At 42.9% G+C, this 27861-nt stretch overlaps 1 protein-coding gene across 8 annotated transcripts in view; it reads right to left on the bottom strand.

Annotated features, from left to right (window-relative positions):
- TSGA10 (testis specific 10) overlaps window positions 1–27861 on the bottom strand; it is a 302307-nt gene that overhangs the window by 190935 nt on the left and 83511 nt on the right. For all 8 annotated transcript variants that reach the window (XM_030201396.1, XM_030201399.1, XM_030201397.1 and 5 more), the window contains 3 exons: window positions 19910–20083; window positions 19737–19814; window positions 16873–17024 (listed from right to left, as the gene is read on the bottom strand). In XM_030201396.1, the coding sequence (XP_030057256.1) occupies window positions 16873–17024; window positions 19737–19814; window positions 19910–20083 (404 nt within the window). The remainder of the gene's footprint in view (window positions 1–16872; window positions 17025–19736; window positions 19815–19909; window positions 20084–27861) is intronic.

Here is a 27861-nt window from a genome sequence, read left to right on the forward strand (position 1 = left end):
TTCTAGGTTAGGTACTTCAGATGACAGGAGTCAAGTGTCTCAGCTGTGTGAGAATGACGTTGAGTTCCCATGACACAGTTGGAGGCAGGAGAGGGGACTTCGTCAACATCAAACCTTCCATTAAGTGCTCTACAGAGATGGGCCTATCTCCCACTGAGTGGTGACAGGCACTGATTGCACTGAGGTGAACCCTTATGGAGTTGGTTTTCAAACCAGACTCAGAGAGATGCAGTAGGTATTCCAGCGGGTTTTGTGAAGGGCAAGAAAGAGGATCTAGGGCCCTGCCCTCACACCAGATGACAAACCTCCTCCATTTAAAATTGTAACACCTCTTGGTGGAATCTTTCCTGGAAGCCAGCAAGACCTTGGAGGCACCCTCAGGAAGCTGCGGGGATGCAAATTTTATGCTCTCAACATCCAGGCCATGAGGGCCAGGGACTGGAGGTTGGGATGCAGAAGAGACCTCTTGTTCTGCATGATGAGGGCTGGAAATCAGTCCAGTCTCCACGGTTCTTTGGAGGACAGCTTCTGAAGAACAGGAAACCATATCTGTCTCGGCCAGTAAGACGTAATCAGGATCATGGTTCCCCTGTTCTGCTTGAGTTTCAGCAAAGTCTTCCCTACCAGAGGAATAGGAGGATACACATACAGAAGACCCTCTCCAAAGAAGTAGGAAGGCATCCAAGGCCAGCCTGTTGTCTGACTTGTCTGGAGCAGTACTGAGATACTTTGTGGTTGAGGTAAGTGGCAAAGAGATCCACTGAGGAGGTACCCCACTCTCAGAAAATCTTGCAGGCTATGCCCATGTTCAGAGACCACTTGTGAGGCTGAAACAACTTGCTCAGCCTGTTTGCCAGACTGTTGTCTTTCCCTACCAGGTATGTGGTTCTGAGCACCATGCCATGGGCAGTGGCCCAGCACCGTATCTCGACTTTCTCCTGACACAAGGGGTAGGAACCCGTACCCCCCTGTTTGTTCACACAGTACATGGCAACCCCACTGTCTGTCCAAATTAGCACAATTTGGTTCAACAGCTGATCTCTGAAAGTCTTTAGAGTGTTCCAGATCGTCGATAGCTCTAGAAGGTTGATCTGAAGCTCAGTCTCCTGTGTACCAGGTTCCTCAAATGTGAAGCCTGATTACATGGTCTCCCCACTGCAAAGTGGATACATCTGTGATCAGTACCTTCTGGTGTGGGGGAATTTGGAATAGGAGTCCCAGGGCCAAATCGGACCAAATCGTCCACTAAAGAACCGAATGAGCCAGCTCTGGGGTGATTGAGATGATATCCGCAAGGTTCCCAATGGATTGACTCCACTGAGAAGCTGGGATCCATTGGGTGCACCACAAGTGGCGATGTGCCATGTAGCCTAACAACCTCAACATCTGCTGAGCTGTGACCTGCTGGTTGCTCCAAACCTGAGTAACAATGGCAATAAGGACATCCACCCATGCCTGAGGCAGGAAGAACCAAGCCTGAACTATGTCTAGCAGGGCTGCAATGTTCTCCAATCGTTGAACCGGAGCTAGATGGGACTTGGGGTAGTTGATGACGAACCCTAGTAGCTCCAGTACCCGAATAGTTCTCTGCATATACTCCTGATCACTATCCTCTGTTGTGCTCTTGACCAGCCAATTGTCCAAGTAGAGAAACATGTGAGCTCCCATGAGACGTCAAGAGACTGCAACTGCCTCAGCTGACTAGAGTGCCAAGGGCAAGGGTGCTGAGGTGCAGAACCTCTCCATGTCTCAGAGACAGTTTCCTCCCCCAACGGGCTGGAGACAGTCGCTGCGTTGGATAGCATCGGGGTTGGTGACTACCTAATAAGCAGAGCAAGGGCCTCCAGGATGGGCTGCACCATATCCAGAGGCGGTGTAATCACCCTCGTTGCATCAGCACCACACTGTCCTAGGATATGCCCCAGCTCCTCCTGTAGCATAGCCCAGAGCCAATCCTCAAGGGTAGACATCGGTAAAGGTGGAGACAGCCTGCAAGGCTGTCTGTATCTGCGATGTTGTCTGTGTTGGATCAAGAGTGGTAACTGGCCTCAGGAAGACTGGTGTGTCAGCACTGCCACCAAGGAGGGGGAGCAGTCCTCACAATGCCAATGCTTCTCAGATGCTGGTGAAGCCAATGCCCTGGAGTTCTTGGCACCGTGCATCAAGGGGGAACAATGCCAATGCTTAGTCGCCTTCACTCTGTGCCTGGCATTGGGATTCCACATTGCTGAAGAGGAGAATGCAGAATCCAGGTGACTCCTTGGTGTTGGATCCAAAGATGCTTGGCCCACAGGGCTGCTAATAGCACTCGATGTCGAGACAGGCAAAGACCACCTTGATGTCAATGCAGCTCCAGAGGTCATAGGGACTGATGCTCTTGATGCCAATACAGAGGATTCTGATTTCTGGGTGCCAAAAAGTCATTCATGAATAACCTCTCGGGATTTCTGAGTCCTCTTCTGCATTTGAGAATAAAGAGGACAGTTTAGAGAGTCACGATTGCGGTCGAAGCACTTCAGCCACATGTCATGTGGGTCGGCCAAAGAAATGGTCCAAGTGCATCAGGAATACTTCTTAAAACCACTGGCAGGTTTTTGGGATATCGTGGGGAAGATAGTCACAGCACAATCAAACGGCTTTAATGGTGGAGAGAAGAAGGAATCTCACTCAAAACAAAGAAACCTGGCTGGGAGCCCAGGCTCAACATGGTCGCAGGCTGCAGAAAAAGAAAGAAAAGGGGGGAGGGGTGAAAAAAGCCGAAAAAGAACTAAGGACGGGGAAGGAAAAGAAGAAAAATCCCCCAAACACACTCACTGAGAGTAGGAAGGCACAGAAAAGCTATAAACTCATTGTAAAAAAAAGTCTCTTCATGTATCCTGACAAAGACAGGATCTCTTCAGCTGTATGGAGAAAAGAAGACTGAGGTTTCCACACGCCTTGGGTTGGCGGGAAGGCACTCGTGCATGAGTGATGCAGGCCTACCAAAGACTTCTTAAAGGGATATGAATGCATGGGTTCTAGAACTCTTGGGTCTCATGAGAGTAGATTATACTACCACCATAGAGTGGTGTGGCAGCTGTTGCTTCTCAAATCCAGGAGCCTTTTGGACTCTGTACATTTGAGTCTGCCTTCTGAGGTACCAGCTGCACAGAGGGGTCAGTCTCCCAATTCTTCATCTGCATTTGTTGAAGGATGCTGTGCACGAGCACTGTCTTGGCTTCCCTAGGAGGATCCTTGTATTCAAGGATGTCCCACATCTCAGCCCTGAAAATGTCCTGAACCTCCAAATCAAATAGGATGATCTTAACCATCTTCTTCAAAAAGCCTACAAAGGAGAGTTCCTCTGGTAGAGACTTTCTTCTCTTCTGAAGAAAGGAGATGTCTGATGGAAGACCAAGGGACCCCGCCTCCAAGATCTTCTCTGGTTCTACCTTAGAGGCCCTAAGTGGTTTGAGTCAGACAGCAAAATACTCCTCCTGAGTGGGTTGAGTCTGTGTTTACCTTGGTGTACTGGACTTGCATCCGGACTCCAAATGAGAGTACTGAGGGACAGGCCTTTTCCTTTGAAAACGGAGAAGCTTCCTCCCCTGATGGCCTGGACAGAAGCAATGCCTCTTCTGATGCCAGTGCTGGCACCTGGCAAGGCATCAGATTTAACGAAAAGGCGACAAAACAGGGCATGAACTTTGAGGATTGGATAGGGTGGAGCCATGGTTGGTATCGACACCTTCAAGGCTTCAGCATCATCCAGAGCTAAGATTCATTCCAACTCCTCCTGCAAGAGGGCCCGATCCACTCCTCAGGATCAACCATCGGCAAACGATTTGGTGTTGGTATGGGGAAAGAGCCAAATTGGAAGGCTGGTCCTGACGTCAAGCGTACTGGCACATTGGCACTAACTTCAACGAGGGGAAGCGGTCTTTGTGGTGCAGACGCTTCTTGGTTATCAGCAGTGCTGATGACCAAGAGCTCCTGGCACCATGTTTCGGGCAGGACCGACGTTGTTGCTCATTCACCTTCACTCAGTGCATGATATCGGGATCTCTTGGTGTTGACAAGGACGATGTTGAATCCTGATGCATCCTTGGTGTAGTGTCTGATGCAGGTCAGTCAGATGGGACCCTACTAGTGCCCATAGTCGAGGCAGGGAAAAGGCCTCTTCAATGCTGGCACACCCATCTCCTTCCCCCCCCCCCCCCCCCCGTGTCCAGTACAGTTCTGCCAGCCATGGGGACCGATGCCAAAGTCGATGGACCAGACCTAGAAGCGCCAAAAAGTCTCTCATGCTGGTCCTCTATGTCTCTCAGTTCTGTTCTGCATTTTGTAAAAGAAAAACAATTAGAGGTCTTATGGTCAGGTTCCAGGCATGGCAAGCAGCAATTATGAGGGTCAAGTCACACCTAAAAAAATTTCTTTAAACCACTAGGAGTTTTAAGGGACATTGTAGGAAAACTAGCCGAAGCGAAATCAAACAGCTCAATTTTCTTTCCTTCTTCATAACCCCCCCCCCCCCCCCCCCCAAAAAAAAAAAAATCTATGTGCTCGGGCCTAAGAGGGCTGAAGGAGCCACAGAAAAAAACCCAAAAAAACTTAAATGGGCCGACTAACACTAAGATAATTAAAAAAGGGGAAGGAAGTTGAAAAAATGAAAAAAATATAAAGAAAGAGAGTCCCATGTACAATGTGGGAAAGCACCGAAGTCTCAAAAAGACACGCTGAGGGCAGCTGTGCAGAAATGCAACTGCTCTCTGCTCCACAGAAAAACTTACAATTCTGGTCCCATGCACTCAGGTTAGGTGGGAAGGCACTGCAAAAGCTTAAGAATGTAACAGAATGCTGGATAGCGACTGTGCCAGGCTCCATTGGATTACATCCACCTATATATGGCAAATGATATCTACTTATCCTTGGAGAATAATTTTTATCCAGACATCTAGGAGAAAGAAGACTTTTGTAATAGAAATTTGTATTATTAGTAGTATTTAAATACCCTTTTGAGATGTGGTATTAAATATAATAAAAAAGCATATATTTGTACCAATCTGGAAAAATAAGTTACTTTATCAAGTAGTATTAATAGAAAAAATTTTAATGAATAATCTGATTTAATTATTTTTACAGCTGATATGCCACATATAGGGTAATCTTCCCACATTGCTGCAAAATCTGAAGGTATTTTTTTTTTTTTATTTGCAGGCTTTGTACCAATTTTCAAACTAAAAGACTTTGAAAACTGTCACAGCGGTTATTTTCCTATGGAAAATAAAACACACACAGCTCAGTACTCAAAATAATACATTCACCCACAGCCAATGAACATATAAACTTTTCTATCCATGTATTTTTTATTTTTAATAATGGGCCCAATATTCAAAAGGGTAAAACTGTGCAGGAGAAGCTCCTGCCCAGTTAAACCACATTAAACAGACTTGTCCTCGATATTCGTTGACACTTAATGGGCAGTGCTGAATACTGGCACTAACTGGCCATCTCAAAAACAGGCAATAGAGGGTGGGGCTAGGAAGGAGCCAGGAGTTATACAAGTGCTGGTGCCCACATAGCTAAGCAGCTAGATAGTTATGCCTTTTGTTCTGTCCTACCAGGTAATTTATTCAATAGAGGGTGGGGCTAGGAAGGAGCCAGGAGTTATACAAGTGCTGGTGCCCACATAGCTAAGCAGCTAGATAGTTATGCCTTTTGTTCTGTCCTACCAGGTAATTTATTCAATAGAGGGTGGGGCTAGGAAGGAGCCAGGAGTTATACAAGTGCTGGTGCCCACATAGCTAAGCAGCTAGATAGTTATGCCTTTTGTTCTGTCCTACCAGGTAATTTATTCAATAACCTACTCTCCAATCCTACCTCCTTACTACTACCTCTTTCCAATCCCCCTAGCTCTCTGATCTGACCCCCCTCCCCACATACACACACACTCTCTCTCTTTGTTCCCTAACTTCTTCCCCCTGAGCATCCCCTTCCCCTACTCCAGGGACTTACCCAGGGTGAGATCCCTAGTGTCTTGTGGGATAAGGATGGAGCAGTCCCTTTCTTCTCCTGCCCTATCAGCTCCAGGTCTCAAAATGGTGACACTGACCCCTAGTGGTAGTCTTGGAGTACTACTGCTAGGGGGGGTTAATATAAGGAATCAGAAAAGGCACCTATGTATCTTTATAAAATAGGCAAGAAATAGGTACAATCCTGTTCAAATGACCAAGGCACCTACGTTTACCCTCATAGAATGTTAACTTTTTAATATGAAGGTAAATGCCCATCTTTATCACAATTTAATCAAGAGGCATCTCAATGCAGAATTGGACTGGAGTATGTTTGAGAGCACACCTCCAAGGATTTTTGCACAATAATTTGACAAAAACTGGAATGTTGTATTTAAACTACCATTGAACATGCATGGGCTTGCAGCCTTACTTTTCTTAGAAAACTCAATTAGGAAATCTGGCTTACATGGCCCTTTATGCAGAATAAACCCAGGCCTGAATAATTCTATCAAACAAATCTGGAGTCAGTTGGCAATCCTATGCATGTATCAACTAAATCTTCAAACAAGGATATCGAGGAATAGATCAACTAGACAATCATCCAAATGAATGCCTCCAAAACCTTAATATGGGACAAGGCTCAACTACTTACTCACATATGGTATACAGAGTCTCTCTCTAAAATTTTGCATAAGGAGGAAAAAGCCTCAACAGACTCCCAATTCCAATTCTTAGATTCAATGAGTTCTTGTCATCATCGGCTAAAAAAAAACCCCTCCTTAATTGCAAAATTATTTTAATCAAAATATAACCCAATGTGAAAAATGCATCCAACATTTATCTTGAATGTGCTAAAAAGCCTTCTGTAGATGACAGAAGGCATTTCAGCACATTCAAAATAAGTGTTGGATGCATTTTTCACATTGGATTATATTTTGGTTAAAATAATTTTACAATTAAGGTAGGTGGGTTTTTAGCTGATAATGACAGTAAGAACTCCTTGAATTAACATTAACAATAAATGTATATTACACCATATACCTTTCAGTTTAATGAGGATCACACATTAAAGAAGCTTGGACATTTCTAGGAATAACAAAATGTAATCCTATATTCTATTCAGCATGATTTAAACACACATTTTTTAAATGAGTAAGTTTTGATCAGTTTACAAAACAGGTTATATGAAATTTTGGACACCAAGGGGCCCTTTTACTAAGCTGCGTAGGCGCCTATGCACGCCCAATGAACGTCAATTTGTAGTTACGGCCTGGCTACCGAGTGGCCCTTGTGGTCATTTCATTTTTGATGCACATCTGCTATGCACGCCGGAAAATAATTTTTATTTTCTTGACCTAGGCAGAAACCGGGCTGTAATCATCATTCTACTTGCATAGACAATTACCGCACAGTTAACGTGTGAGACCTTACCACTAAGTCAATGGCTGGCGGTAAGGTCTCAGACCCAAAATGGATGTGCGCCAATTTTTATTTTGTCACACATCCATTTTTGGCAAAAATTTTAAAAAGTCCTTTTTTTTTTTTACAGGCGCGCTGATAAATGGATCTGCAAGAGCCCACAAAACAGTAGACTTCTCATTGATCACTTGGCGTCATATAGAATATGCTGGTCTGTGCTTCTTACGTTGGTTTTTTATAAAGGAAATTCCTTTTATCCTTGTCCTGATATATATAATTTACCACCGCTCTCATTTAATGAAGATACAGATTGGCCCCTGACGCAGCCCTATTGTTGGGCGAAACATGGCCTGTGTCAGGCATTTGTCTTACATACGGTATCTTCAATAAAGGTGTTTGGACATTATATTGATCTGCTAGTTTGTTTTCCATGTTGGATTTTGCAGATCGCTTGCCTTGTTGTTTTCTGAAACTTTTTTATGTTTCAACAATTTTTATTGATGATTCAACAGAACAAACAACCAACATATTCAATGTCTAGCAAGTTGAAAGCAAAAACAACTGAGTACCAGCAAAATATTATTCTCATCATCAAGGTTTTAATACTTTATCCCCATACAATTCCTCCCTCCACCCATACCGTCCGTCCCCCCTTTCCCACAACATACCCTCTCCCCTACTCATGATCCAAAGTGCTGAAACTGCCACCTCCCTTGCTCCCCCCCTTAATTCCTGTGTGCACCATCCAATCACCATCCATCCTTACCATCCTCAGCGTCCCAGCGAAAACTATTCAGAACCTGTCTGCGTGCCATTGGAGAAATCCTATTCAAATATGCCCCCCATACCGTAAGGAACCTCTGTTGCCTCTTAGGAGATTGATGTGCCCCGCGGGATTCCCACAACACGAGCTCATGTAACATTTTCCTCCAGTACCAGTAGGAGGGTGGTCTGTCCGATACCCAATGATTGATAATACACTTCTTCCCCAGAATACAGGACTTACTTAGAAAAAGTTTTTCTCCTTGTGTGCCAGCTCTCCACAAACTAATGGAGCTGAACATCACTGTCAAAAGAAAGGACTACTTGACGCCCTAGCACTGAATGAAAAAAATTGGAGAGAGCTGACCAGAATGCTTTGATATGTCTGCACTGCCACATACCATGCAAGAAAGAGGTGCCCACTAGTGCACATTTTTGACACTATCTTTATCCACCAACCACGCATGATATGCTTATCTCTGGGAAAAATAAGTTCTATGTACTGTTCTGAAATGACATTCCTGAAGTTCTGAACTATGTACAATCCTGGAGCCTCCCCTAAGTGTTGTCAAAATGAGATGCTCAGGAATTGGTCTCTCTACATCCTGACTCCATATAGCCGACACTTCTTGCACATTTCTAGCTGGTTTTTGCTTCCCAAGCTCTCTGTAAAACTATGACACCAAAACTTGCCCTACAGCATCCCCTTCTAAGAACTCCCGTAACTTCTGTCCAAAGCCCAATGATAAACTATCCTTTGGGAGGGTACTTAAATAGTGAGATAGCTGGCGATAAGCGAAAATTGCTGCTGGGCCCCGTGCACACTGCTATAAAAAGTCTTGTGCTGAGACAACAGACCCTTCAGTCTGAATAAAACTTTCTAACAGTATCACCCCCCCCCCCCCCCCCCCGGTCCTCCAGACCACGAAAAATTGCATTCTCTCTACCCGGCGTAAAATCTGCATTTCTCTGCAGGGGTAACAGAACACTGCTAGTTGGGATTTGTCCCCACAAGTGAAGCAAATCCCGCCATAAGGACCATAGAGGCCGAAGCAGAACACTGCCCCGCACTCTCTCAGAAAGGCGTTTCAAGGGAGCATGAAGTAAGTAATTCAAATGCCAAGGGCGGAAATAGACCTGTTCCATGACCAAGTCCGTGTAAGCAGTGGTGCCCAAGATCCAGTCCCGCAAGCGTTGCAATAAAGCCTGATTATATATACGCATATCGGGCAATCCCAGGCCCCCCTGAGTCTGAGCTCCAACCATATGGTGCCACTTCAGATTGGGTTTCCTACCTGCCCAGCAAAACTTTACTACTAGCTTTTGGAGTAATGTCAGATCTCTCCTTAGTAAATGAATCAGAAGTGACTGTAAGACATACAGCCACCGAGGAAAGAGTATCATGCGATATAAATGTATCCGACCCAAAAGAGATAAGGGGATCGAAGACCACAGCATCAGTTGTTCTTTGGTATCTCTACGCAGCTTTGAAATATTGAGATCATACAGTTGAGCCAAATTCATCAGCAATTGAATACCCAAGTAGCGAAAAGATCTTTGTGCCCAGCGCAGCGGAAAGCTATAACCCCATTCATTCGGTAGCCCCTCAGTGCTTGCCAATGCCTCTGATTTCGTAAGGTTTAGTTGGAAGCCAGAAAAATCACCATACTCCGTTAGACTTTCCATGAGGTGCAGCAAAAACTGACATGGGTCTGTTATGAGTATCAACAAATCATCAGCAAAAGCTGCAGACTTGAAAACAACAACCCGGATCCGCACCCCTTGGATATCCGCGTTACCCTGAATATCCCTGAGCAATGGATCAAGCGTTAGGACAAAGAGGAGTGGGGACAGAGGGCAGCCCTGCCTAGTTCCCCTACAGATAGAGAACCTTTCTGAGAGTAAACCATTAGCATACACTTGCGCCTTAGGATCAGCATATAAGGTTTGTTTCACCTGAACAAATAATCCTGTAATACCGTAGACCTTCAATACTCCAGAGAGAAAACCCCACTCCACCTTATCAAAGGCCTTTTTGGCATCAAAGCTGATTAAAAGAGCTGGAGCCTCTTCTAGATGGACCGTTTCCAATGCTGCCAGTATTCGTCTCATATTCTTCGCAATTACTCTGCCACAAGTGAACCCCACCTGTGGTTCCACTACCAATGATAGGAGAATTCTCGCCAACCTATTAGCCAAAATCTTGGCTAGGAACTTGGCCTCCGCATTCAACAAAGAAATAGGGCGGTATGAATCTGGGCGATTTGTGGGCCTACCTGGTTTCAAAATAACACTAATCTGGGCTGAATTAAGATGAAATGGTAAGTGTCCCTGGTGAATAGATTCATTAAACACCTCTTTCAAGATGGGACTGAACTCACACTGCAAAAGCTTGTAAAATTCATTCCTCAGTCCATCTGGCCCGGGGTTCTTACCCAAAGGACTTTGTTTGAGTACCCACTCCATCTCCTCTACAGCAATAGCCTTGTTTAGCAGCCCCAGCTCCAATTCTGACACCTTAGGCAAATCTATACTTGAAAGGTGGGCTTCACTAGACATCGATGATATGGTCTGTGGTGCATAGAGCTGCATGAAAAAATCTTTCAGAACTGCGTTAATATCGGCATCACCATGCACCAGGCCCCCTCTAGCGTCTGTCAATGTAGCGATTTTACGAGTGCCCACACTCCTAGTTACCATTCTAGCCAAGAGCCTCCCACTCTTATTTACAAATCTGTAAAGCTGATACTTATAATATGCAAAGGACTTCTTGGCACGTTCATATAAGAGCTCATTCAGAGCTTGCTGTGCTTCTAACAACTGTGTCCCAACCCGCAACGCATGCCCCACCCCATACTTCCTCTGAAGAGATGTCACCCGCCTCTCCAAACGCAGCACCTCCTGGTGCCTAGCTTTCCATTTAAAGCTAACATATGAAATGATCTCTCCCCAAAGTAAGGCCTTTGCCGATTTCCAAAATAAAATTGGGTTAGCCCTATGAGCTTCATTATTGACCTTATAATCTTGCCACTTAAAAAGTAAAAACGGTAAAAATTGACTATCCCACTATCCCAATAGAAAAAAGTAGGAAATCGCCATGTTCCACTCGGGGATGGGGTACCACCCATGTTCTACCTGGGGATGGGGTCCCGCCCATACACATCCTAAGTTCTACCCAAGCATGATCTGAGATCATTATGGGTCCTATCCGAGTATTGTCCACCGACGACAAGAGCTCCTGCAAAAGGAATACATAATCAAGTCTTGACATCATAGTGTGGGCCCTTGAAAAGTGCGTATAACCTTTCTCCAAAGGATGCAGTGTTCTCCACACATCAACCATCTCCAGCGCATCACATAACAAAGGAATACCTCTTGCAGTTCTAGCCAGCTCTCTCCCCGTCAGCTGAGATCTATCCAAAATGGGGTCAACCACATCATTCAAATCCCCCCCAATAGAACTGGTATCTCCCCAAAGTCATGTATCCTGCGGATGATCTGGACAAAAAATGCTCTCTCATAATTATTTGGGGCATATATGTTGCATAGCAAAATAGGCTGTTGGTCCAGTATTACAGAGGCCAGGACAAATCTTCCCTCTGGGTCCACTACCATCTGCTTGGTTTCTACGTTCAGGCCTTTTCGAATTAGTGTCACCACTCCTCCTCTCTCACCCACTGCTGGGGAATCAAAAATATCCCCCCACCCACCAACGCTTCAATTTTGCATGCTCCGCCTTCGAAAGGCGAGTCTCTTGCAAAAATGCTATGGAGGCGTTTCAGACATTAAGAGCCTTTAACAGCTTTTGCTGTTTAATCGGGGAGTGTATTCCCCCGACATTCCAGGTAATGACCTATAGTGTTGTCATGTCTCATGACCTATAGTGTTGTCATGTCTCACTAGACGATTATGCAAGAAAAGTGCTTTCATGATTATTTGCTATATTGACAGATTCATCTGCACCAGGAGAGTGTCCCAGCCTCCACTCCCCTGCAGAGAGACAGTGCGAAAAGGATTCACCAGGGCGTAAATCTAAAGGGTGACCCACACAGTGTCCAGACAGCACACACACATTAAACCACCCTATCCCCCCAATCCCTCTTCTGTTGGATCCCCCTTCCCATACCCCTCCCTTCCTGTCCCTGCCCTGACCCTTCCTCCCCCTTACTCTTCCATCCCCTATATGTTACCCACATCATGCTTCATAGCATAGCACCCCCAGCATCAGAGTTCAGAGCTTCCCTTAAGTTGTGCTGGAGAATTCATCCCCCTTTCTTCCCCTCCGGTACAATATTGCTCAACCATACTAACTTATATACCTATGTGTATGAAGATATCTTAGATATATATAAAATAAAAATAAGAAAAACCTTGTGCTTTTAGTTAGAGCTTGGCTTCTAATTCCTTAATACAATTTAAAGTCTGAAAAAATTATATCATATTCTGTGCGCTCAACCTCTCCGCTGGGTACTGCAATGCATCATCCTCCTGCAAGTTTGTACGATGTTCCGTTTGCGGTGAAGTATCCATCAGGGCCTCAGCCAATCATGCCTATGCATCCCCTGAACAGCAGCCTGCAAACAGTAGCCTTGGTGGATCCGTTCACAAACCACTATATCCCAAATCCCAGTCCACAGAGCCTCCTTTCTTCTGCATTCATTCAACGCATCTTTATCCATTTTGTTGCACTGATGTCAACCTATCCACATACTCCTTCGCCTCCTCCGCCAGTTAAAAAAAAATGCACTTGTCCATGGTTGATCAGTTTAAGCTTTGCCGGATATAGAAGGCTAAATTTGTATTTCAAGCCAAATAGCTTAGTACACAGAGGAGCAAATTCCTTACGTGCCGCTGATACTTTAGTCGAATAATCCTAGAAGCACAAAACACGAGAGTTCTGGTACTCAAGAGATTTTCCCGCCCTCAAGGCTTGTAGGAGTGCCATTTTGTGAGCATAGTTAAGGATCCTAAAGATTACCACTCTGGATTGATCTGCTCCCTCTCTGCGCTGCCTCAATCTATGTGCTCTCTCCACCTTCAGCAATCCAATGAGCTCCATCATCGATAATGCTTTAGGCAGCCAGGTCTCTAAACATTTACACAAGTCCCACTCTGGTAACGCCTCCGGGAGACCCACCAGCCTAAGATTATTCTGGCAGGAGCGATTCTCCAAATCCTCCACTTTGGCCTCCAGTTCGGCCAAGCGGGCTCGCATCTGCGGCTGTTCCTCCAACACCTGCTGTGTCTCATCCTCAGCTCTCCCCACTCTCTGTTGTACCTCATGAAGCTCTGTTACCAGAGTAGCATGTCTCTCCTCCATCCCATCCAATTTATCCAATATAAGTTGCAGCTTTTTCCCGACCGCCTGCTTGACTGCTGCCCAAAGGGAACTAGGGGTAGGAGAGGGCAGCGTGACCCTGTCTGCCATCTTTGCCTCGTTTGTTCGGGCTTTCTCCTTGAGGTCTTTCCGGGCAGATTTTGAAGCCATCTGCTTTGTTGATCTTAATCTCTGTATTGTCTAGGGCTCTCCACGTCTCCCAGATTAATTGCCTCTCACCACATAAGAGGGAAAGAATTTTTCAGAGTGTAGATTATTCAGGCGCTCCGGAGCAGCTCTCCCCTGCGACCTCGCTACTCCATAACCCAACCGGAAGTCCTCTGTCAAACTTTTTTAAAGAGAAGATTAAACATAATTTAACATTCTATATAGTAAGAAGTTTCTTCAATATCAACTTGAAAGCTCTCAAACAGACAATATTACAATAATCACGCAAATTCAAAATAAAAGCCTGGAAGATAAGCGGGAAATGATCTTGATCAAAATATTTCCAAATTCGATGCAAATTGCAGAACAGAAAGAAAGATCTTTGTGTGAGTGTTAATTTGTGTCTCTAAAGATAATTTATTATCCAACCATACTCCCAAAATCTTAATTGAAGAAGAAAACTGAGTCTTATCATAATACTCTCTTTATCCATATCAGAACTGCGACTGAGTAACATAAATTTTGTTTTGCCTGAATTTAATTTGAGCTTATGCTTTAGCATCTAGTGTTCTATTTCATTGAAGATGTTTTGCAAAAAATCTAAGTATGAGGTGACTGAAAACATGATAGGGACCATAATTGTGATATCAGCATAGCTGAAAAGATAGACTCCCAACTTTTCTAAAAACACATCCTAATGAATGCATGTGCATGTAAACATCAAAAAGAAGACAGTGGCGACCCCTGTGAAACCCCGCATTGACTGTACCAATTCTCTGAGCAATTACCATCAAATCTCAGTCTATAAAAGTAACCTTTTAAAAAACCTGAAACCATTCATAGACATGCCACCTTTCCCATACTGTCCAGAATATGCAAAATAATATCATGATCCACCAAATCAAAAGCACTAGATAGGTCAAAATGCAGCACCAATGCCTTCCTGCCCTCAGCCAAAATTTTACAAACATTGTCTAAGAGCAAGGCAATAACAGTCTTGGTGCTAAAATTTGACCTAAAGCCCGATTGGGAGGCATGCAGAATATCATAATCCAAATATTCAGAAAGTTGAACAGCCAGTGCTCCCTCCATAAACTTACATAACAGAGGAACTGAGGCAACAGGCCTGTAATTCATTATCAGTTGACTGGATTCCTTTATGTTCTTAATGATATGGGAAATATTATTATAACTCCTATGTGAAGGAAAAATCCCATTTTCTAAAGATGTTTGCAGTTAATTCATCAATAGTACATTAAATTTTCCAGATGCTGTTGGCATAACATAAGGGTGACAGTAATCTGAACTGCAATAGGAAGTGGCATACTTCTTAAATAAAAGTATTCACTAAAGGCCAAGAGATATTGGAGAAATCTTTCCAGATTTTATTTACTAGAATCAAATTTAAAGAATAGTCTAAAGGATGCCATTTAAGGTTAGTCTGGTTAAAAAGACTTCTAACAGTGGCAATTTTAGAGCTAAAATATTCACTGAGGGCTTCTTTTAAAAAGCCGCAAAGCAAATGAGAGGAAGCCCATAGAAATTGAATGGACTTCCTCTCATTTGCCGCACCGAGAATCGGTAGCATGACTTTGTAAAAGAGGCCCTAATTGAGTAGTTGATGGTTTATGAACAACCGGAGATGTAAATTTATCCGTGTTAGTACTATTAGAAAGAATCTTAAAGAGTAGCTTAGTATCAGTCGATTTACCATTTATTAATTTTGAATAATAATTCTTTGTTTTTAATTTTAAGGAGCACTTATATTCCTTATTAGTGAGTTTCCATTTCTCCTTATTAACTATGGACGGATGTTTTCGCAATCCTCTTTCCAAATATCTACATTTTTGCTTCAAGGTCAGTAATTCCGAGTTAAACCATCTACCTGAAGATCGGAGTAATTTCTCCTTAATTCTTAAAGGTGCTAACTCATCTAAACTTTCTTGACTAATCTGTGACCAGTCTTCAGCAAAATCTAATGATTCTGATCATTTTCATCAAAACGGGACAAAATGCAGTACAGTCTATAGTCCCCCTAGAAGCAAAAGATGATTTATTCACTCTCTAAGAAAAAGATTTTGAAATGGAGTCTGTTGAGGCTTTTTCCTCCTTATGCAAACTTTTAGTGAGAAACACTCTGTATAACATATGTGAGTAAGGGCCCTTTTACTAAGCTGTGTAAGAATCAAAGCGCATCCAACGCACGCCAATTTGGAGTTATCGCCCGGCTACTGCATGGCTCTTGCGGTAATTTCATTTTGGTGCACATCCAAAAAATAATTTTTATTTTCTGGGGCGCGTCCGCTACGTGCACCAAGTCGCATTTGACATGCATAGGTCATCACCGCCCAGTTAACGCGCAAGATCTTACTGCTAAGTCAATGGCTGGTGGTAAGGTTTCAGACCCAAAATGGATGCACACCAATTTTTATTTTGCCGCATGTCCATTTTCGGCAAAATTTATAAAGGCATTTTTGAAGGCGCGCTGAAAAATGGATCTGCGCGCACCCAAAACAAGCACCTACACTACCGCAGGCCATTTTTCAGCGCACCTTAGTAAGTGATTGAGCCCTGTCCCATATTACGTTTTTGGAGGAATTCATTTGGATGCTTCAGTTTAGTTAATCCTATGCATGTAACATCCCCATGTATTATCATATAAAACTAGCTGGCATTAGTCATTATATATTACTTATCTTCAGCTTTATTTAGCTGTCTATGTTATGATAATTTTTGGTCACAACCTAGCTGGCCAGGTTGAGCATGAAAATTATCATGAATCTACGCAGCAAAATTCTAGTTGGCTAGACTTAAGTTCGCAGTATCAGGACAAAGCATTGGACACCTTAATTTAGCTAGTATTGCTGACCTGGCCAAGCCTCCAAGAACATCAGCTTTTTTAGTAGCTAAATCTAGTTGCCTTTTTAAAATCTAGGTGATTAATTTATCCATTCTATTGCAGCAAATTTTTGTCCTTGAATAAGTAAGTAACTAGCTCCTAAATTAGCTGGCTAGATCCCTTTTAAAAGTGATCCTATAGTATATCTAAGCAAAATCAGCACTAAGGGATTAGGAAATCAGTACTGTCACTACCTTTATTTTATCACAAGCATTAACATTTTCTTCTGGTGTGTGTATATGGACAACACAGCTAACTGTTTTATTAGCTTTTTAAACCAACAGGAATTTGTGATTTAAAAAAAATGGTTTTACCTGAGCGAGTTAGAGTCAGACCTTTGCATTTCAAGATCATTTTCTGTGTCCATAGACCTCCTGTTCAATAACTTCATTTCATTTTCCAAGGATGCAATGGTCTCCTTCATTCCAACCTGCTTGGACTTGAGATCTGAACGTTCATGTTCAACCTGGAGAAACCAATTATCAAGATATGAGAGCAGGACATCTTAACTCTATCCTGGTGACCTCACAACTAGTCTATTTTTCAGGATATCTACTGTGAACATGCATAAATTAAAACTGCATAAACTGGGTCTTAAATGCATATAGTTTTATCTCATGCATATTTGTGAAAATCTAATTGGTTGTATGATCACTAGGACAAATTTTGAAAACCTTGTACTAGAAGCCACGGAATGGTTCATATACCAGGCTTCATAATTTAGTTTCCTCTTCATTATAAAGAGTGACTGCAAAGTGAAATTATCAGATTATAAAGAGTGACTGCAAAGTGAAATTATCAGATATTCATATATATTTTTATTAACCTGATGTATCAACTATTTAACTGTTATGGATTTTAAGATTACATTGATTAAAAATACCTGCGCTACTATCATCTTGTGTATCCAGTGAAAAATAGTTGCCCCCTTGTTAGGAACCTAATATGAGCATTTGTATATAGATCATAAATAGAAATGGAATAAAATTGGGTACTTTTTCACATGAGAATTAGTTATAAAAGATTAAAAAAGGACAGCTAATGCATTTTAATATAAAAATAGTTTCTAAAAAAACGACTGCTTTTGGACCAAATGAAACATATATGGGACCATAATTAGTGGTTCATCTATGCTTGTAAGTCACCTCATATGAAAGTCCCATTTTATAAGGCAAGAAATTAATGCTTTCATTTTCATAAGAGGCAACCTTTTCAAAACAGGCATAATATTTGTGCCTAGTTAGCCTAGGAACTCTGTTATAAAATTTTCATCCTTACACTGGTGTTAAAAAAGAAGTTTAGAAGTATTCGGGGTGGGTCAGATGATGTTCTGAATGGGGTTCAAGTGTGAATGGGGAGGGATTCTGGTTGTGACCTGGGAGGTTGGGAGTGTGACTGAGGAAGGGGGGGTGGTTAAGGTGGTTTGCCATGTGTGGTATTTATTTTTTTTTTTTTTGTTAGGGTAGAAGTTGCAGTCACCTCTGAATGAAATAGCCCTAAAATGAAAATTTGTTGAGAGAAAAAGAGAGAATGAACACACAAATGACAGAAGAAACTAAACAAAAGTTTTATTGTCCCCCCACACCTCTAATGAACACACAAATGGCACAGAAAACAAAACAAAGTTTTATTGTCCCTGCACCTCTAGCAGAGTTCAGCATTTTTACACACTGAAGCACAGGGCCAGTTCTGCAGGTGCTGAGCATCCCCAAATACTGAGAAAACTCCTTCATTGTGTTTAACGAGGGGTAATGTGCTTTAAATTTAACCTTTATAAATTTTGCAATAAGTACAATCAAATCATATTATGTGACATAAGAAAAAGAGAACTAGAAACACTGGGTAACCACACTTTGATCTCCACTTCCTTTTTTACAATCAAAAATTCTACAAGTTGTTTTGAATCAGAGAATAAATATGTTTTACCCTCAAATATAATAACACTATTGCAGGGACATTTCAACATAAAAGCTAGCACCTAGATCCAGGGCTCTTGGCTTATAGGCCAAGAAGTCCTAGCATTCATTCTGGGTAACCTTACATAAATCAGGAAATATATGAATTGGAGATCCCAAAAACAAGTTGTTCAAATGTCTGAAGTATAATTACAGGACAGTATTTTTAACAGGCCCATGCAAAGAAGCAATTAATATAGTTCTCTGCACAATTACTTTAAAAATGTTTCAAGTCTATCAAACTCTCAGAAGCTCTTCCCTGCTGGTTCACAGTCCCAATCTGATCTCCTCCAGTTAAGGATAAATATCTAGTTCTCACCAATGGAGTTAATGTTTCAATTGTCATATCCAACACCCCCAATATATACTTCTGACATATTATTGCTTCTTATTTACAAACTATTTTACCTTTAAGATACATAAGATTTTTATTTTGCATCAAAACCTCCCTAAATTCTTGCATGGTGACCATCTACATCTGCAAGATTAGTGGCATGCTGTTCCAACATTTATGCCTCCACATTAAGCGGGAAGGAGTGGGGAGGACGGAGAATTATCAAGGTGCAGTAAAAATCAGACTTTAACTGCTTTATTTACCATAGGAATTACTAACCTGTGGTATGTCAGTACCACAGGTTCCTGACTCCCACATTAAACGAATAATGCTGCTGGTGAGGTACCTCACAAGCAATGTTATTCCACTGCCCTGGGAGCAGCAGGTCACATCTGAAAGGGGCTGGTGACATTTCATAACAGCTGCTTCCCAACTGCCCCCACTCCCAGTCTGAAGTGCTCCCCCAGTCAAGTGCCCCCCAAGGTAAGCACCCCAAGCCAGAGGTCCCCTCCCCTTGGAATTCCCTCTCTCTTTCAAACAGCCCTCCTCCCCAGCACTGGGTTCAAAATAGCATCAGTGACCCCTAGAAGTAGTCTCACAGTACTTATATATGACCACTGATCTGTATACTGATATATCGTCATCCCCCCCCCCCCATCTGAAAATTTCTCTCTATATCTCTATCTTACAGTGAGGAATCTGGTTGTGTCATAATCTGATAATCACCTAGATGGAACAAGGCATACCCTTATACTCCTTTTTCAAAGAAACCAGAAAACATAACATTTTGCTAGAAGGCATTTTGCACACAGACATTTTTTTTTTTTATTGTGCATGACCTTGTTTTTCTATATCAAGAGAAACATTATCAACATACAGTTTCCCTTACATTTCGAATGGACAACTGTAGCTCCTCTATTGTCTGTTCGAGGTGAGCTCTCTCATTAATGGCTGTCTCCTGGGCAATCTGCTTGATTAAAAAAGTGAACAAAAAATACAGTAACTATTCAATTTTACAGATGCTGTTCTTTGACTTGTAATTGAAAATATAGAGATTATGACCTTTAACCTCTCTCTCAGGCTATCTCTTTCTGTGGTCATCCTTCTTAAGTCTGAAATAGCTCCTTCTTTTTCTAACTCCACACGTCTGAGGACAGCTTGTGCTGTCATACCAGCTTTAGGAGATCTGGAACATTTCATAAGCTCACGTCGAAGACAAGCAATTTCTTCTTGGGCCTGTAATTTTTAAATATATCAAGATTGTATTAACAGTAGTAAAAATAAGAAAATTGATAATTGTTTTAATGCTTCTATCTTTATCAGAGATGCCAAGAATGAACCATCCGACAAAGTGAGATTTTTCAGAATCTGCGACCAGGGAATATTATCTAGAATTATTTATGTGTAGTATTGCTTGCAAATTCATTTGCTTTCTTTTGGACCCTCTGAAAGAATACAGAGTGTAGGCAATTTGGGCAAATTCCCTAAAGTGGAAATTGCCCTCCACTCAGTGGCAAAAGCTATGCACACATTTCAGAGCACATGCACTTGTAGCTACAGGGAAAAGGGATGGAACAAGAGGCAGCAGCACACAAGCAGATGTGCTCAGATAAGATTTATTCCCACTTGTTGGGTAAGTTGATTTTTCTTCCCTTAGGCTTGCCTCTCATTAATAGTGATCAGGATGGTGCACAGAGAAGGGGCTCAGAGTGTGAGAGTTAGAAAGCCCTCAAATGGTGTCACAATCTAGTCCTAATGAGTAAGACTTGGCATCTCTGCTTTATGATTTTCTGATTTTGCTTCCGACAGAAATATAATTTCAGAAACATTTACATAGTACATTATCAATTAATATTAGGCAGTGAAGCTTTGTGACTAGATAATTAAAACTGAATACTACTTGTTCTATTCTCTTACTGTGTTATTTTTGAGCAATTCAATTAAAAATGCATTACTACTTAAGAAATCAGGCCCTGTTGTACTCTTTATTGTTAACAGGGTGCACTCCACATATGGAGTTTGGTGATGTGTGGCTGACAGTCTCTCCCCCAATTAAAAAGGTGAATGGGATGCCTGCTCAAAAGCCTATAGTGCTTGCAGTGGTAGCAGTAGTAAAGCACACAAAATTTAGCGTGGGGCCTCTGAGCCTCAATACACTGACAGACCTATGGATTTACTAGGTAACAGACAACCCCTGAAGGAGAAAAGGGGTCTTCAAGCATGTTCTAGGATTAGAAGACAAGCTGAATTTTTCTTCTTTGTTGCTGCAACATGAAGCTTTAGGCAAGGGCCTAGATCAGCCTGCCTAGGCCAGATGAGTAGGGAGAGAACAAAAAGTAGGGAAAGATAAGGCAGAGGATGGGGAGAAAGGACGAGAGAACTTCAGGACAGGAAGACTTTGCAGAACTTGTAGGGCGGAAAGAGAAAGTGGAGTTGCTTACCTGTAACGGAGTTTCACCATAGACAGCAGAGGAGTGCAGCCACACTGACTGGTAATGTCTCTCTAATGAAACCTTAAGTATGGAGCTTTTCTGTAGCTCAGAGCCGCCTTCTTTTGGATCTCCTGAGCATGGGCGCTAGACAGGATTCCCTCCCCTATTTACTCAGTCCATAATATAGCAGTTTTTTTTAAGAGGACTCTGCGGAGGGATAGAGGGAGGGAAGGTGTGGCTGCATTCTCTGCTTTCTATGGAGAGGAAATGCAGACACAGAGATTACAGAAGTACATAAGTATTGCCATACTGGGACAGACCAAGGGTCCATCAAGCCCAGCATCCTGTTTCCAACAGTGGCCAATCCAGGTCACAAATACCTGGCAAGATCCCAAAAAAGTTCAATACGTTTTATGCTGCTTATCCCAGAAATAGCAGTGGATTTTCCCCAAGTCAAAGCTGTTCAGACCTTTTCTAAACCCCGTTAAGCTAACCACCTTTACCACATTCTCTGGCAATGAATTCCAGAGTTTAATTACATGTTGAGTGAAGAAAAATTTTCTACGATTTGTATTAAATTTACTACTTTGTAGCTTCATGGCATGCCCCCTAGTCCTAGTGTTTTTGGAAAGAGTAAACAAAAGATTCATGTCTACCCGTTCCACTCCACTCCACTCATTATTTTATAGACCTCTATCATATCTTCCCTCAGCTGTCGTTTCTCCAAGCTGAAGAGCCCTAGACTCTTCAGCCTTTCCTCATAGGGAAGTCGTCCCATCCCCTTTATCATTTTCGTCACCCTTCTCTGTACCTTTTCTAATTCCACTATATCTTTTTTGAGATGAGGCAACTAGAATTGAACACAATATTCGAGGTGCGGTCGCACCAAGGACCGATACAAATGCAGTATAACGTTCTCACTTTTGTTTTCCATTCCTTTCCTAATAATACCTAACATTCTATTTGCTTTCTTAGCCGCCGCAGCACACTGAGCAGAGAGTTTCAATGTATCATCAACAACGATGCCGAAATCCCTTTCTTGGTCGGTGACTCCTAACATGGAGCCTTGCATTATGTAGCTATAGTTCAGGTTCCTCTTTCCCCACATGCATCACTTTGCACTTGCTCACATTAAAAAGGCAAAAAGGTTGTGTAGCACTGCTCATCTGAAGGCTATTCCATGGATGAAGACACATCTATGCAGGAGTTTTGTAAATATGAACTGAAAACCACATGGCTGTTCTACAGTTATCTATAAGGGAAGTACAAGGAAATTTTGCTATGGTGGTTGCTGTTGCACCAAGATGATCAGATCCAGTTTTCATTCAGAGTGGCAGGTTGGCTCTGTGGTAACAGAGCACTATATAATCAGAGACCCATTTAGATAGGGTGTGCTTCAATGCAGCCATTCCAGGATTGTTAAGAGTTATAAGTAAGAAAATGTTGTGAGCTTGTAAGAAAGTCTCTTGTGGAATGAAGGTAGTAAAATAATGCTCTCCTGCAGTTGAGAGAATGAAGCTCTTCCACTATACTGGAATGAAGTCTAAAAGAAAGCAAATAGAGTGGTGAACTGATTGATGTGGAAATCAAAAAACTTTTGGTAGAAATCTAGTGTAGGGGTGTCCCCAGTGTATCACCTTTTGTGCAACTGAGGCCTACGAACTAAACTCTGACTAGGCCAGGAACCATCTTTTTAGGACAATACTGTCACAGTTGCCTGAATGTTTCCTAAGTTTCCACACTGCCTGCCAGTTGAAGGACATACTGGCATTCCAGAAAGCATCTGCACCTCATCTTTGGGTGTGAAATTGGTAACAAGACAGATTTACACTGATACAATTATGAGATAAGGCTTGTTGGTCTCCTTGGTTGGTGTAGGCACTTGCAGGGAATGTGTCTGAATCAACTATGGACATCATTGTTCTCCAGCCCTGCATTTCATCTGCTGGACAGGAGGAATACATGATCTGATTGGGCCAAAACAATCACCTGAGGACAATGGACAGAAGACTGGTACCAAACTTAGTGAAGAGCAAAGGAGAAGAGTTTTGGCATGGCATCAGAGCGGACGCACAACTGATAGCACTGGAGAGACAGACTGTTTCCCTGTACCTTCTAAGTACTGAGCCTCTCTGTACAACATTACAGAGAAATGTAAGCTGGGAATTACGGCTTCTAATCTTGTGCAAGAGACCAGCTACTGATGCTGGTGGACCTGTAACTTATCTCTATATTAACCAGATGTTTACTGGTTGGCTTGCTGTGGATGCAACTTAAGCCAAAGGAAATAACCCTATCTTCATCCACAGACCCTGCTGCTTAGCAGGTGGTTTGTAATGGTGAGAAATCGGGATTCACTCCTGTAGTTTGAGGACTAGTTAGTTACTATTTCTAGTCTACCAAAGGTTGTGTTAGGTTAGGTCTCATGGGCATGATTTATTGGCCATATATAGTTGGCTTTTAGTATTCTCTTCTCAAGTATAATTCTTAGTACTATAACAGAATATATATGTGCAGATATCTATTTTTGTGTAATTCTTATTCAGATCATTGGTGTAATCTTAGCAGTATTTATTTTTTGTGCTTGCCATTTCGCTAATTATTATTATTAATTCTATAAGCAATGTTATATATATATATACACACATACACATACATACACACTTTTGCATATTTCTTCATTGGGTACTACCAGTGAGAAAGGAAACCTGTTTGCTGTTCTATAGTACAGTCCCTAGTCACACAAGTCCAGAGAACTGCTATGCTGGCATGCTGGCAGAGTATTACTAGGTTCTGCAATTGTCTGTTCTTTTCTAAGCACTTTTCACTAGGATGAGTGCACAGAATTACTTTTTCTGTGAAAAACGGAATATAGGGGGCATAATGAACTAACACGAGGATTTCACTTCTAGCTGACATGCTTGCTTTCAGGAGTACAATCTTCCAGGTAAGGCAGTGGCGTAGCAAGGGCGGGGCGGTGGGGGCGGTCCGCCCCGGGTGTCAGCGGGTGGGAGGGGGGGTGCTCCGTCATCTCCTGCCACCACCCTGCCTTTTTTTTACAAATCCATGCAGCGATGCAGGCAGCGCCTCGTGTCTGCCCTGCGTGTGCTGTGAAGAAGAACATCGCTTAGCTGGCGTCGGGCCTTCCCTCGCTGTGTCCCGCCCTTGAGGAAATAGGAAGTTACCTCAGAAGAGGGCGGGACACAGCGAGGGAAGGCCCGTCGCCAGCGACGCGATTTTCTTCTTCACAGCACATGCAGGGCAGAGGCGAGGCGAGGCGCTGCCTGTGTCGCTGCATGGATTTAAAAAAAGGCAGGGTGGTAGCAGGAGAAGAGGGCTCTGTCAGCTCTAAACGGATGGGGAACGGGGATGGGACTGGCTCGGGGGGTAGCTCAGAGGGAGAAGGGGATTGGGGAGGGTGAGGGAGCTTAGATGGGTGCTCAGAGGGGAGAGGGGATTGGGGAGGGTGGGGGAAGGGGGAGCCTAGATGGGTGCTCAGAGGGGAGAAGGGGATTGGGGAGGGTGGGGGAGCTTAGATGGGTGCTCAGAGGGGAGAAGAGGAGTGGGGGTGCTCAGAGGGGAGAAGGGGACTGGGGAGGGGAGTGTTCAGAGGGGGGAAGGGGTCTGAAGCTGGAACTGGGGTCTGACAAGAGGGCAGGAGGGAAAATGGGTCCATGCCTGGTGCAGGTGGGAGAATGGGTCTGGGGCTGAAAAGGGGGGGATGCAAGGCATGTGGTGGATGAAGGGGGCTGAAAAGAGGGGGCAGAGAGAGAGGGGACAGACCCTGGATGGATGGGAGAGGGAGGGCAGACGGATTGAAGGGGCAGAGAGAAAGGGCAGATGGTGGGTGGAAGGGGGAGAGAGAAAGAGGGCAGACTGGGGCAAATGGTGGATGGGGCAGAGATAGAGGGCAGATGTGGATGGAAGGGAGAGAGGACAGATGTTGATGGAAGGGGGAGGGAGAGATGGCAGACTGGGGCAGATGGATGGAAGGGGCAGAAATAGAGGGCAGATGTGGATGGAAGGGACATTAGAGAGGGCAGACACTGGATGGCAGAGAGAGAGCAAAGACAGATGTTGGATGGAAGGAAGACAGTGAAAAGAAGATGAGGAAAGCAGAAACCAGAGACAACTGTAAATAAAATATACATTTTTATTTTTTTGCTTTAGGATATAGTATTGTAGCTGTGTTAATAAATGTTTATAAATAGAACATGTAAATAAGGTAATCTTTCTATTGGACTAATTTTAATACATTTTGACTTAACTTTCAGAGAATAAAACCCCCTTCCTCAGGTCAGGATAGGATACTGTAACAGTAGATTTTGGCCTCTGGAAGCTAAATGTATTAGTCCAATAAAATGGTATTATTTGTTTTATTTCTATTTGTTAATTTGTAAAGCGGTGATTGGTATTTGTTAGTTTTTTCAAATTTACATCTGCTGTCTTTATATTTTGCACAGTAGTAGGGGACATTTTCTGTTTCTGTGGTGTTGCATTGTATGCAGAGTCTGGCATCGGGGGTTCAGTTTAATTTTTGTCTAAATAGAAAGTTTATGATTACTTATTCTATAGTGGATTAGGGTGTATCTGTGTTTGTGAAAAAGACATGGCTTTCGGTTGGCATTGACTGTGCAGGATTGACGATCTGTACTAATCTGTCTGTTTTCGTTTTACAATAGGTGAATTGATGTTCTAGTGCTCACTGTAGTGTTTAAGATGCTTTCCTTTTCCTTGTGTGACTCATACAAATGACTACTTATGGTATGGTAGAATTGCTCTATAGATCTTGAGTGTTTTGTATTCTCGGTATGCCTAGTACTGGATTTGGGGGGGGGGGGGGGGTGTTAAAAATGACCGGCCCCGGGTGTCAACTACCCTAGCTACGCCACTGAGGTAAGGTATTTGAGGGAGGCATCCACCAATGGTTCAAATGGTGGGGTCCAGTAGTCTTCCAGGACAGCATTAAGATTTCATGATGTTAAAGGTGGTTGAGAAGATGGTGTAGTGTTAATTAAACCTCTCATAAACCTAGAAAAATGAATTTGTGGAAACCGGTTTACCCTCTTCTTGAACATGGTAGGCTGAAAAAGTTGATATGTTCAGCCTTACAAAGTTAGTTTTAGGAACCGAATGAAAAAGGTGAAAAAGGCAAGCCAGCACTTGTGGAACAGGGCATGTGAAGGGATTCAAAGGGTCAATATTCAGCCAGTGATGGTGAGCGCTTTACTCACTGCTGACAGAGTTATTTCCAGATATTCAAAGCTGGGCCCTGTCTGGACTTCGGCTCTGAATATCTGGTTATTTTTGAACTGGCTAACACATAGCCACTTAAGTTAATATTCAGAACTTAAGCAGTAATGGGTAACAGCATAAAGACAGACTTTTATGCGGTCCCATTTATGCGCTAAACCTGGCCGCTTAAGGGCTGAATATCAGCACTACAGCAGCCAAGTGCTGATTCTGTGCCTGGAATGCCTCCAACATAGCCAGCTTTGAGTTAGACTCTAGCCACTCATTTCAGCGGCACTTAGCCGGTTAAGTGCTGCTGAAAATTGTCAGCTAGCCCTGACCAAACCGTTTAACTGGATAAGACTTTCTAGTGGACAGTGTTCTGGAAGCCAAAATGACATCTCATACTTCTTTTGATAATGTCAGGTTCTGGATCATCTGCCTCTCAAAATCCAGATAGTGAAGCTCAAGTTTTGTTGTTGGAAGGCAGGAGTTGTCCATTGTGCTGAGTCAGTAATGTGGGGCAATTTCTAAGTTGTTTTAGCTGTTCAGTTACCAAGGAGAGTAAATGAGGGAACCAGATTTGCCTTTGTGAGCATGGAGCTATTAGTATGAGATCTGCCTTTTTCTAAGATACTTTCTGGAGGACTTTGGATATCGGTGGAAAATATGGGAATGCTTAAAGTACACCATTGGTCCAAGGAATTGAGAACACATCATGGAATGCTCTGGGTGGGGCTGGATGAAGAGAACAAACAGACAATTGTTGTTGTTTTGGGAGGCAAATAAGCCTAGCCTTGGTCATTTCCATTTTTTGAAACATTTTTCTACCACATTGGGAACAAGGGACCATATATGAGGCTCTAAGCACCAAACTAACATGATCTCCATTTGATTTCGTTCTCCAAGTAAAGTAAGTTGTCATAAGAGTGGATTGAACTGAACACGCAAAATGTGATATTCTCATGCCCTTCCTAACACAGGGTGAAAGATTCTCAACCTTCTTTTTTATGTAAAACATTGTCACTTGATTGTCTGTTTGGATCAGAATGTTCTTCGCTTGTACCCAATGCTGGAACTTTCATAGTGCTCTGAGCTAGCCTGTCGATAAGGATTTTTCATTTCTGCAGCAACCAAACCCTTTGGGTATGCAGGTGTAAAAAATGGGCTCCCCATTCAAGAGGTGAAGCTTCTGTTGTAAGAACAATATCATATGAAAGGTTCAGAAATAGACAACTGCCTGAAAGAATGTTCCAATCTTTCTATCAAAGCAGAGACTTCTTTATTTGTGATGACAGTCTGACACAATGGGCAGGGGCTGCTGATGTTGCTCCTACTGAGATTTGAGAA

This window comes from Microcaecilia unicolor, chromosome 4 (assembly GCF_901765095.1).
Source record: "Microcaecilia unicolor chromosome 4, aMicUni1.1, whole genome shotgun sequence".
NCBI lineage: Eukaryota > Metazoa > Chordata > Amphibia > Gymnophiona > Siphonopidae > Microcaecilia > Microcaecilia unicolor.